The 12,570-nt window shown below is 25.7% G+C and overlaps 1 protein-coding gene across 2 annotated transcripts in view; it reads right to left on the bottom strand.

Moving 5' to 3' along the window:
* Nucleotides 1-3,434: 3,434 nt before the first annotated feature.
* LOC126899293 (cytokine receptor) overlaps nucleotides 3,435-12,570 on the bottom strand; it is a 39,085-nt gene continuing 29,949 nt past the window's right edge. For both annotated transcript variants that reach the window (XM_050674048.1, XM_050674047.1), the window contains 11 exons: nucleotides 12,321-12,534; nucleotides 12,070-12,225; nucleotides 11,844-12,008; nucleotides 11,573-11,778; nucleotides 10,367-10,478; nucleotides 10,084-10,308; nucleotides 9,853-10,017; nucleotides 9,591-9,672; nucleotides 4,921-4,996; nucleotides 4,585-4,854; nucleotides 3,435-4,456 (listed from right to left, as the gene is read on the bottom strand). In XM_050674048.1, coding sequence (XP_050530005.1) covers nucleotides 4,238-4,456; nucleotides 4,585-4,854; nucleotides 4,921-4,996; nucleotides 9,591-9,672; nucleotides 9,853-10,017; nucleotides 10,084-10,308; nucleotides 10,367-10,478; nucleotides 11,573-11,778; nucleotides 11,844-12,008; nucleotides 12,070-12,225; nucleotides 12,321-12,534 — 1,890 coding nt within the window. In that variant the 3' untranslated portion in view covers nucleotides 3,435-4,237. The remainder of the gene's footprint in view (nucleotides 4,457-4,584; nucleotides 4,855-4,920; nucleotides 4,997-9,590; nucleotides 9,673-9,852; nucleotides 10,018-10,083; nucleotides 10,309-10,366; nucleotides 10,479-11,572; nucleotides 11,779-11,843; nucleotides 12,009-12,069; nucleotides 12,226-12,320; nucleotides 12,535-12,570) is intronic.

Here is a 12,570-nt window from a genome sequence, read left to right as displayed (position 1 = left end):
GAAGGTATTAATTTTACTATAATGTGTTTTTTTCTATTATATTATAAAATTAAAAATAAGGGTTCCCATTTAAGAAAATTATAAATAAGTATTTTATCCCTGAAGGGGCAAAAAAATTAATGATTTGACAACATATTAATATAGAGATTTTAGAACATGATATTTTTTCTCTTTAAGAAAACTTAAAATTCTCAATAGTTTCTGAGAAAATGAGTGTCTTACCAAATTTTGATCACTCTGTATATCACATATTTGTAAATCGTAGAGAAAATTTAGTTCTACCACAAAAATGTGACACGGCCACACGTTTGACACCCCGCGGTCGTATCAGCTCCTTTTCAGCCCCCGCTTCAATGAAAACAGGACCGTTACATGCGTTTTCGTCGTGGTTTAAAGTCCAATAAATGCCTAACGTCGAATACCTGCTGCAATAATGCGTTAATCAGTCATCTTCCTGAAACCGATATCGTTTTTTTTACGGTCCGTCAACTCGACCGAACCGTCACCGCAGTTACGAACATTTGACATCTGCCGATAAATCTATACCTGTTCTTTATTTCAATGCTTATATTTTATTGTGTTTTATCTTTTGCTTGTGCACCATAACAAGTAACTATCTGTTTAAATAAATAACACGAACCGACAAATCCAAGTTGTGTCCCCTACTTTATTTGAACATCTATCAGGCCCAAACAAATTGTATAACAATGAGTCATTTTTATTAAAAAATAATCAGTGAAACAAATTCATTCACTATGCTTCAATATACTAAAAATTAAACGAACATTGGTTACCCCTTATATCTAATATATCATTTTGAGCTTTTCAAACGGAAATATACTAATTTAATTAATTTTAAAATGATTTAATTAAGAGAATGACCTAAATGACTTTTAAAACATTATTTTAAATATTTTTATTTTTATATAAGCTAAAGAAATAGCACGGCGCAATTGCCTAATAATAAACGAAATTAGATCAGTTTTTCACCACCGACGTAATTTTGAAATGTTTTAAATTATTAAAAATATTGGTTCAAAATTTGTTATCGAACAGTCAATTTTTAATTAAGTTATTTTCTATGTGTGCCAGACAATTATATAAAGTAACCATTTGAAAAACTTTAATAGATATTATTGAAAGTTTAAAAAGCTGTTAATAGTTACAGTAGAGTATCTACATAAAGGGCCAACTAAGGCAGCTACCAGAAGCGCACTGCTTATTGACTTGCATGTTAATGATAGGTTCCGAACATTTTTTATCAGAGTTGAAATAATATCAGGTAAATATATTTCGAATGTTATTTATTATTTAAAATATAACTAACACTAATATCAGATATTAAAGGGGCTGATTCTCGAAACAATTATAATTTATATCACGCAATTTGAGGTCGTATAGAATACGACCTAAACTAACTCTAACGTTGCCATTGCAACTTGCCAATGATATTGAATCTCGCCTATCATTCGCACAACGGTCACTTTAAACCACAACCCCTATTGATAATGGACCGGTTATAACGTGACAAAAATACCTTAAATTATTTAGATCATCATTAAAGAAAGTTTGCTTCATCTATTCAAGGCAATGCCTTGATGTTGAATCAACAAAAATATTAATTAATCCGTTCATTTTTCACCGTTTTACAGAGCTTTTTTTACACACGTTCCAGACGCCAAGATGCGCCGTTCGAAATTCTTGACACTTGACTTTTTTTTCGATTTGTAATTAACCTCCCAAAAATCCAAGATCCGACCAAATATTACGAGCATTTGAAATTCTTCAAATTTTAACGAAAAATAACGATTTTTCTGTATACTAATATTACATGTACACATATTATTTTATAATAGAACAATCGAGCTTTTTTTTTTATATGTTATATTTAAATAAGTAATACATAAATTTCAGGACAGTTATAGGTTTGTACGTTTCTTATCAGAATAGTACAGTATTAATACTCGTATTTATCTCATATATGATGTACAAGTTTATGATTTTATCGTAAAAATTATGATTCATCTAGGACAACTATGCTGTCTAACGTCAAATCATAGTAACCAATATTGTTATCAAAATAGAATTTTTTTACATATTCCCAGGAATAATAACCTGTTTTTTTTTTGTAATTATTCTATTATATTAATACAAATATTACAATCAGAATGTTAATAATCATTATATATACTAGGGGCGTATTAAAGGGGGGCGATATATTTTGAATCGGCGCTATCATTATTTTTTAAGACAACTTAATATGGACTTGATAACCTTTTTTTTTTTGATCATTACTTTGATTTTTAGCAAAAAAAAATCTATAACATGTTTACTAAAGTAAAAAAAAATAAAAAGCCTCCTTAAAAATAATTTTTGAATACGCCCAAGGGTAATACCTCATTAATAAACGTCAACCAGTACATTTTACTATATTTTATTTTATTCTCTGAATTTTCCTAATTTATTACTTAAATTTTAAATATATTTTTGTTTCATTGATTCTGATGTAATATTTTTCTTACAAAATAATTAACGTGCCGGGCGTAGGGGCGTTCTCCTAGCGGAGTCAGAGAATTAAGAGAATTGCCCAAAGAGGCTTATGCACCGAAATCGCGTAAGGTTTGTAGTTTTGAATGACTTTGAACGAAATTTTACTTCATCCACACTAGTTTTTTAAATTTATTTAAGCAAAGAAACTAGATTTTGTATAATTTTGTTTAAATGTTAAAAACTGCATTATTTTATTTGTCGAGTAGACATTAATTTATATTTTGTTAAAAGTTAAGTTATTAAAATAAAGAATATTATTTGTTATTGAATTCTTATTTTATTAAAACAAATAAATTATTATTTCTAATAATAATTTATTATTATTATTATTTTATTATTTTACCTGACGAGGTAAAATTCTTAGGAGTGTGAACTGTAATTAAATTAATACTTTATTTATTTTAATATGATTATTCTATTTATCCTTCTGACATATTTTGCTCATCGTAAATTATTTATTTTTAAATATTGTTTTCTTTTGCATATTAGTGCGTGATCTATTGTCACATGTAGTGTAATAAGATCTCATATATGTGTCAATTTGATTAAATTGAATTATAACATAAAAAAATAATTGCTTGCTTAACTACTGGTATACCAGTTTTTTACTCCTTTTCCCAAAGAGTTAAGGTATGAACTTTAAGAGATCATTAGTACAATTTTTTAAATATCAGTAGTTTTATCATTTAAATTACACTATGCTCCGGTTTGGTAGAAATTCGGATAATGGTAAAATCCAACTTCGTTGGATTTATGTGCCTTTATTGATGAGAGTCTTTTGGCCAGAAGACAGTGAACGTTACAAGGTCATAAAAATAAAACAAGAGTACATAAAAAAAATAAAGTCATTATCAAATATTGTCCAACACTCAAAAACACACAAGTCACACACACTCATATATTTATATATAAATGTATATTATGTATTTTAACACACTAATTTGTTTTATATAATTTTTTTATGAAAAACATATATATCAATGAATTACTAAACAACACTGTAACATTTCTCTCACTTTTTGTCTTGTACAATTTTGGACCATATAAGCCGACATCGTAATCGATTTTTATAAAATATCAAATTACATAAACAAAACAAAATAAAATACCATATTTATTAAATTCATTTGATGCAATTATACTATCACTGAAGACTGAGCATAAATATTGAGCACTAGTTAGTTAGCTTAAATAACAAAAAACTAGGCGAGTTTTTTGCATTTGTATCTTGCTACAAAATGTAAATAGATAATTTAAAAATTATATCACTACGTGGAATTTATGCATGTTACAGCTATAGTTATAAGTGCATCAATTGGTGACAAAATACTAACAAGAGAAAACGAGGTAGAACACTTAATGAAAAAAATTCGGATGTGTTACAAATTAAATTTGTCTCTAGTGCAATTATTTTAATGGACAATTCATTTGCACCAAGTTGTATAAATTAACAATCATTATTGTTAAAAAAAAAAAAAAGTCAAGAACAAATATAATGAAATGTTGAGCTTTTTTTTCACAAAATTTAAGTTTAATTAGGCCCCTTGATTACTTATGAAAATATTTACCCTTAGGGTATACAAATTTATCATTAAGATGTAACATTTAATGTTCAATAAACATTTAATTAAATGTACTACTATACATTGTATAAAAATTTTGATTTGTCAACAAAAATGGTTTTATATTAAAATCTAGTTGCACCAGTTTTAGCAATTGCAGATGTTACCATGTCTAACATGACATATGCTGTTGTAGTAGTTACAGGTTGACAGTTTGAAATAGTAACTATGGTTTGTTCGCCATCATTACATTCATATCTATTAACAGAAGGTTTAGGTTCTTCATTCTCATCATTGCTGCTTTTTTTAGATTCTTTTTCAGGCATCATTTTTTTTTTTTCATTCTACGATAAATTCATACCATTCAAATATATATTATTTTAAACTATCAATGAGAATATTATCTGATGACAATCATTAAGTTATTTTTTTGAATAAATATAAAAAAAAATAAAAATATATTAATACTAACATGATGGTTACTGGATATGGAATCATTATCCATAACATCTACTGTTGTTGCTGTTGCTGGACTCCATCGTTGAGTATTTTGTTCACCACTACAACTACTAATTGTCTCACTTTGACTGCTATTGATAATACAAGAGCCTGATGAAATGTTTGAAGTTGCATTGTATACTACAGCTGATGAAGGCAATGTATCATCATATATTATATGGTCATCCTCAACATAATAGTGTTGAGATGAATCTATAATGGTTTTATCACAATCATAATGATCCTAAAAAAAAAAAAGAATAAATGTCAAATATTTTTAAAATATTCTTTTTTAATATATTGAACTTACAAATTTATAGTTTGTATTAAGTGTAGGTGGTAAGACTACTTGAACATTATGCATTACTTTATACTTGTTCCAAAATCTGTTAAAAAAATTTAAGTTAACTTTTATACTTATATTTCTATATAAATATATATATATATATATTATTTTATATTATTACTTATATTAAAATACAGCAACAAAAAAAAAAAAATATATATATATATATATACAGAGTTGTTAAAAAGCAAAATATAATGTAGCTGACAAAATCTGTAGTAGAGGCTACACTGTATCATTATCATTGTTACACATATACAATCATATATTAATTGGCAGTGCATAGTTGTCTAGTTGTAATTACCTTTATTAAATGTTTCAATTATCATATACATTTAATAGTAAAATAAATATGTTATTAATTCTACTAAGTTAATTCACTAAATTAATTACAACAAAATCTAGACCACTTAAGTAATAGTTTTTATTAAAATTGAGAACTCAAATATACAGATAGAAACTAAAATTAATTTACCTATGTATGCCGAATTTTAATTTTTGCAAAATAAATATTTTTTATAGAAATCTACCATATATAAGATGAATAAAATATAGTTTTCCACCATGTTCTGATTTCTTTAAAGACTTTTGATACAGCAAATATTTGTCGTTACTTTTTAGCTTCGATGCGAAAGTAAGCTGAGAAAGTATTGGTTTTACTATGATGTGATTTTTATTGTGTCTGCTACCACTTTTTTTCAGCTCTCACCGAACAGATTAATTCAACAATACGACAAAACATCACAAATTGTATCTAGTCGAAGACATTACCCTCAAAAATTGAAAAAATTTCCCTCGTTCCCCATAAATGGGGGAAATGTCCAAAAAAATTACAAATTTAAAAATCGCTAATTTTCGAAATTTTTTTTACTTAAAACTGCCATTACTTTTTCAAAAATGAACAAATCAATATAATATTTTTTTTATAAATCTGACCCTTTACCTGCCCACAGAGGAAGATTTAAAACTTTTGAAAGTGTTCCGGAAAGCCTGACCCTTTTTTATATATATCTTAAATTAAAGCGAATGTAATATACTTTATTATGGAAAAAAAAAATTTGACCTCTGGAGTTGTCTTTGTGGTGAAAATGGCTACCAAATGCTATTTCTGTGTGAAAATTTTCGATTTTGTATTTTACATATTTAACTTAATAATGCTATAACTTATTGAAATGTGTATGAATCAATACAATTTTTTAATGAGAAATAATATTTATATCCCTCTTTGATTCGACATACTCTATCTTAATCAGGATATAAATAGGGAAATAGCAGATTATGTAGCTTTTGGGATAAACCACCAATTTTTTAAATTAAATACTATCTAAAGATTTTCATCGAAGCGTTTTTTATAATAGTGATTTAAATTACTGTCAGATATCATTATACTTGACCCAACTATGCTACGTCACGACTATGCTGCAACCCCTGTGCTAGGGTTTTTTTTTATGTCTTTGAACGCTCCATCTCAGTTCTCGCTGGACAGATTTTGATGAACAATACGCCAAAAGATCAAAATCGTATCTAGTCGAAGACATTACCCTCAAAAATTGAAAAAAATTTCCTCGTTTCACGTAAACGGGGGAAATCCCCCAAAAAATTACAAATTCTTAATTTTCAACATTTTTATAATTTTTTTTACGTAAAATTGCCATAACTTATTTAAAAATGACCGAATCAATATAATTTTTTTTTTTTTTTAGATACCTTAGATATTTACCTATTATTTTATATATTTTTGTGAACATTTGACCCTTTACCAGCCCCTAGGAAGGGTTTCAAAATGGTAACTTTTTCAACTTAACTTTTGAAAATGTTCCGAAAAGACTAACACTTTTATATACCTTAAATTAAAGCTTTTGTAATATACTTTATTTTGAAAAAAAAAAATTTGACCTCTGGACCTGTCTTCATGGTAAAAATGACTATCGTATTTAAAAATATGCTATTTTTATGTTAAAATTCTGGGTTTTTGTATGTTATTTTATTTAAAAATACCTGACAAGGGGAGTACAGTGATTTTGATAAATATTATATAAATAAAATTGATATAGTATAGAAAGTTAAACTTATTTAAATTTTTTTGATTTTTTTAAGTAGAGAAAAATAACTTTGAAATTCGAACTAGCTTAAATTGCCATTTTTTTTTGTCAATGGAAGCGACGTACGATTACTGACTTGGTGGTAACATTTGTGACTTAAGCGTTTGGGGTACAAGGCTAACCCGCGTATTGCAAGGATTTTATTGTATTTTTTCTTAATTCTATTAAGTTAGAATAAATTTTTAATACATTTGATTTTTATCAAATTTCAACAAGAAATATTAAAATATTCATATTAAAATTATTTTACTATATTTTAGGTTTTAGCTTCGATACAAAGTTGAGAAGTTATTTTTTTGTGACTATCATTTATATTTTCTGCTCTAACTTGAACTATTTTTTTCAACGATACGTCAAATGATTACAATTCATATCTAGTTGAAGATATTACACTCAAAAATTGAAACAAAATTCTAATTTATCAATTAAACAGTTACTTATCCCATGTTCTCCATACAGACAGTTAAAATCTTTCATTTATAATGTTTTCAAAGTATTTATTGACGAATCAAGTTCAATATGATAGGTTTCAATTAAATTAAATCATTATACTTAGTAATTTAATAATTTTTTTTCTCTATTTGTGTGTGCTACTACTAAGCTATAATATTCCAAATTTTTTGGTAACATATTGCTGTATAAATAAAATATAAAAAAAATATAAAAAAAAATTAATGTTAGTTTCTCCTGAATTAACAATGGATTTTTTGATCTTTTTAACAACTGTTTTTGATTAGTTATTTTAGTTAAAGTAAATCATTAATATTAATTCAGTTCATATTTCAATTGTAGAATTTTTTTAAACACCAAAAGTTACTTGGAAATAATTATAAATATTTCTATTTAAGTATTCTATTACGATAAAAATGCAAAAAAATAATGAACTTTTTTGATAAATATATATACTATAAATAGTAATTATAAAATTTCCTGTCTGCATTTTAATCTCAGAAATACTATTTTTTTAATTCTCTATTAAATGATGTCAATTTCAAACTTGCAATTGAACTAAAAGTTATGGCAACATATTCAAATTTTTTTTACTATAAACTTTCACAAAACTTTATCAAATATTTTTCATCTACTTTAAAGGACCAAAAAATAGGTTAAAAATGAAATTTTTGGACTGATTATTTTTAACATATTAAAAATCAATCAAAATCAGTAATAATTAAAAAAATTTTTTTTTATTATTTTTATTTTATATGTAATTAGTAATAAAATAAAAAATTAGAAGTACTAAAAAAAGTCTAATTGCAGATTTGGAAACAGCGCAAAAAGTTGATTTAAAAAAGTATATTTTTGCTTCCTTGTTCAGTGTATTTATTGATAAGTAACAAACATTTTTTGTTAAAAAGTATTGCATCAATCCCTTTAATAAATTTTTATACACGTTAAAAGTAAAGAAATATACAACTACTTTATTATTTTTATAATTTATCTATATAAATTACAATTAAATTATTAAATATCAATTTCATACTAAATTTAAAAACTATAATTAGTATATATTTATTCATATATTATATTTTAAAATCAAAGTACTACTAATCAGAATATAAATAAGGAAATAGGAGATAATGTAGCTTTTGTAATCATCGACTAATTTCTTAGAATTAAACACTATCTATAGATTTGCATCAAAGTGTTTCTTATGATAGTGATTTTAATCACTGTCAGATATCATCTATACTTGTTCCATCTATGATTCGTCCACACTGTTCCTCTACCCCACTGTGCTACTGTTTTTTTTTATGGTTGCAGTTTTGGACTATGTTAAAAGCATATTATTAATTATATATTTTTAATAAGGAAAAATTAAAAAAGTAAAATATAGTAGGAATTTAGTTAAGTGGAGTTGAGGTATTTTTAAGATTAGTATTGATAGATATTTGACAGTAATAAAATCACTCTTACTTCAATGCATACTTGAAACAAATTTAACATATCTATCAAAAATTAAATGATTATGAATTTTAGAGGCTGATTACTCAAAAAAGACAAGTCGTTAGCATGTATTTTTTTTTTTTAATCATATAATATATTTGAACATGCTATAATTTGATTTAGTATTAATACACTTCAAAATAGACAATTTTTACCGAAAATTGTATGAATTTAAAAACATGTTCAATAATTCATAGATATTAAGTTTCTAGATAGTTTATCTTTTTAAAAAGACATAGTATTAGCTTTTATTAATTTTATATAGGTGTTAAATGACATGTTTTTGGAACATTATCAAAAATTGAAACGATTTTTAAGCCACTCAGTACTTAGGTTAATAATTGGATTTTCAAAAAAAGTATGTCATCAGTAAGGTAAATGTTTAAAGTATTATCAATAAAAAGTCAACACTAAAAATATCAATATTGTTTTATGACAATTGTATTTTTTTGTTACTTTTTCCTTTATGAAGATTGAGGTAATTTTTTCAAAATTATGGTGCTAATAGCCTTCAATTAGATACGTTTTGTATCTAATTGATTGATAAATTTGTATGGTTGTCTATATATAATAATAACTATTTACCTATGACCCCAATATGTTGATACAGTTGTGAGCACAATGAACAAACTTGACCATATAACTAAATGAAGAGCAAGTGGAAGTCCTAAACATAGAAAATACATTATAAAAAAATTGAAAAACATCATAAATAATCATTGTATCAACATTAAGAAAATTGAAAACTTGATTGTGTTATACAAAATTAAAAATTATTACTTAATTTAAAATAAAACTTATACATGACAATAAAGTAAAAACATATGATATGAACAGCTTAAGTTACCTGGTAAAGAACAACTAACAGATCCTGGTATGGACCATTGACCATAGTATGGTTTGCTTGAATTTAGAGGATTATTATTGACTGCTCTTACAGAGAATGAAAATGTCTGCTGACCCTTATTTTCAATATCATTGCAATCAGGAACGGGTATTCGACATTCATTTGCTTAATAAGAAAAAGTTAAATTATATATTATTAAATAAATAATAGATAAATGTACAATAGACATACTTTTACTTTCATAAAGGAAATTATTCGAGTTTTCTTGATTTTGAGCAGAAAGTAAAGCAGAAGTGGAAGAGCCATCATTACTATGTAAATTTGAATCACTATGATAAAATACATTTAATTGATAGTAATCAACTGGCCCAGCAGGTTTTTCTGGTCTTGACCAAGATACAACTACACTAGTACGATTTTCTCTGTATGGAGCAGGTTGATCAATTCGCCCAGGAACTAAAATAATAAAAATTTATTAGTAGATAACATTTTTGTTTGTTTGTTAACTAATTACCTCCAACTGCTGTCTGAACTGAAATAGAATTGGATCGTTCAGAACAAATAGTTGTACAAGCTGTAATAGCAATTTTATAAAGAGTGTAGCTATCCAAATTATCAAGCCGACACTGAAAAAAAATTGTTATTAAGAAAATATAAAGGGCGATAATAAATACCCAGTTGAAATTTAATCTAAACACTGGCGTTTAATGCTTTTTTAGTAATAACATCAATATTTATATTTTTTAATCAAATAACTTTTTTCTTTAAAAATTTACAATTTTTAATAGCAATTGAGAAAATGAGTGTCTATCCCAAAATTGATCACTCTGTATACAAAGTGATTAATTAAGTATATATTTTTAACGTTAGCCACTAAATTTTTTTAAAATAAGAATTTTTCTTTTTGGCTTTTGTTAGTGACATATATATTTCATTTATCTGTTATAAAATTTTTTTATGTTCATCCCTTATGTTTTATAGGGGTTTCAACTTTTCTTTTTAATACAACAAACATATTAAACTAGCTCATAAAATGGAAAATTATGTAATTATAAAAATGACTGGTTCACAACAACTATTGGTACAGTATTCTAGAAGTTATTATCAAATTTAAGTATTGACTAGAGGTGATGTACAAGTGTTGCTATTTTTATCACTAGATAACTCTAAGCCTTACTCTTCCCGCCTGGGTATAAAAATATTAATAATTTTTGAAATGATTGTTCAAAAAGTTGTTATCAAAATTTTTAATGCTCAAAAGATGTACAAAGGATAATCTCAATGAGTAAGAGGGACGTAATTTCTCTAGTTAAGTTAAAAAGCACAATATAATGTAACTAACAAAATCTGTAGTAAAGGCTACACTGTATCATTATCATTGTTACACATATACAATCATTTATCATCAGACAGTTGCATTTTTGTCTTTATGTAATTACTATTATAAAATGTTTTAATGATTAATTCTTTAAAGTTAATCAACTAAATTAATTGAAACAAAAAATAGACCATTTAAATATTAGTTTTTAATAAACACTTTGAGAGTCATTTCCTATTTTAGAAGCTAGTTAATTGAAATTACATATGTAACTAGCAAAAGCAAAAAAATTCACAAAATATATTTATTTTAAGAAAAATTGAGTGGTTAGCATCAAAAGAATCACCTTGTATAGATATTATTTTAAGCTTTTTGATGTTAAAAAATAATAAAAATGTTTACCTTGACATCAGAAACAGTAACATATCGTTGTGATTCTTCTATAGGATCAATTAACAGTTGATCATGATATTCTTTATTTTTTCGATAAAAATGAACTTGATAGTTTCGTAAAATACCATTCATGGACTTTGGTTGGGTCCACTGTAAACTTATAGATGTATTTGTAACATGTATTGGGTATATTTCCATATCAGAGACATCAGGTGCTAAAACAAAAAAACGTTTATTTTCATCAAAAATCTCAAGTTTCATATACTACTATACATCGTACCTCCTTCTAAAGTAGTATTGAATTGTGGTTCACTGTGCAAACCTTCTCCTTGTTTAGTGATTAATGCAATAGTTACCATGTAAGTAGTATAGGGTTTTAATTGTGTAATATTACCTCGTCCCCCTTGAGCTGTTTCTCCATGAACTGTTTTGTTTAACATAGGTTCTAAATAAAAAAAAAAGAACTATTTGTAATAAAATAATTTTACTAATCACATAATACTAACCTTTGCAAGCAGAATTACTTATTGAAATAATAGGACAGTAAAATATGTGGAATCCTAGAACTGCCCCTACTCTGTCAGAACAATCAAGTTTCCATCTTAATTCCATAAATGATGAACCAATCATATTAACCCATACAACTTTTACTTTTCCAACAACTATAATTATTTAAATGAAAAAATATGTTTATATTTTATAAAAAAAATTTAGAATTTGAGTTTAGCAAAATGTATAAAGTTTGATAGTATCTTACTATTGTTATGTAACACTGTACAAGATGCCCATATCATTCCACTACTACTACTACTACTACTACTTAGATAAGAGTGTTGTAAATGGTTTAAGCTATTTTGAAGATTACTTTGGCGATTAGCACTTATAGCAAATTGGTAAATTTTAGAATGATCTTGCACTGTTACATTATGTATGGTTTCTGTTCTAGGTACATGCTTCCAATTCATAAATCCCTAAATAAAATTTTATTATATCTGTTTGTTTTTAAT

The sequence above is a fragment of the Daktulosphaira vitifoliae genome, unplaced genomic scaffold (assembly GCF_025091365.1).
Source record: "Daktulosphaira vitifoliae isolate Bord-2020 unplaced genomic scaffold, ASM2509136v1 Scaffold_2, whole genome shotgun sequence".
Classification (NCBI taxonomy): Eukaryota; Metazoa; Arthropoda; class Insecta; order Hemiptera; family Phylloxeridae; genus Daktulosphaira; species Daktulosphaira vitifoliae.
The sequence above is the reverse complement of the archived record's forward strand: the minus strand, read 5'-3'. Positions and strand labels throughout refer to the sequence as shown.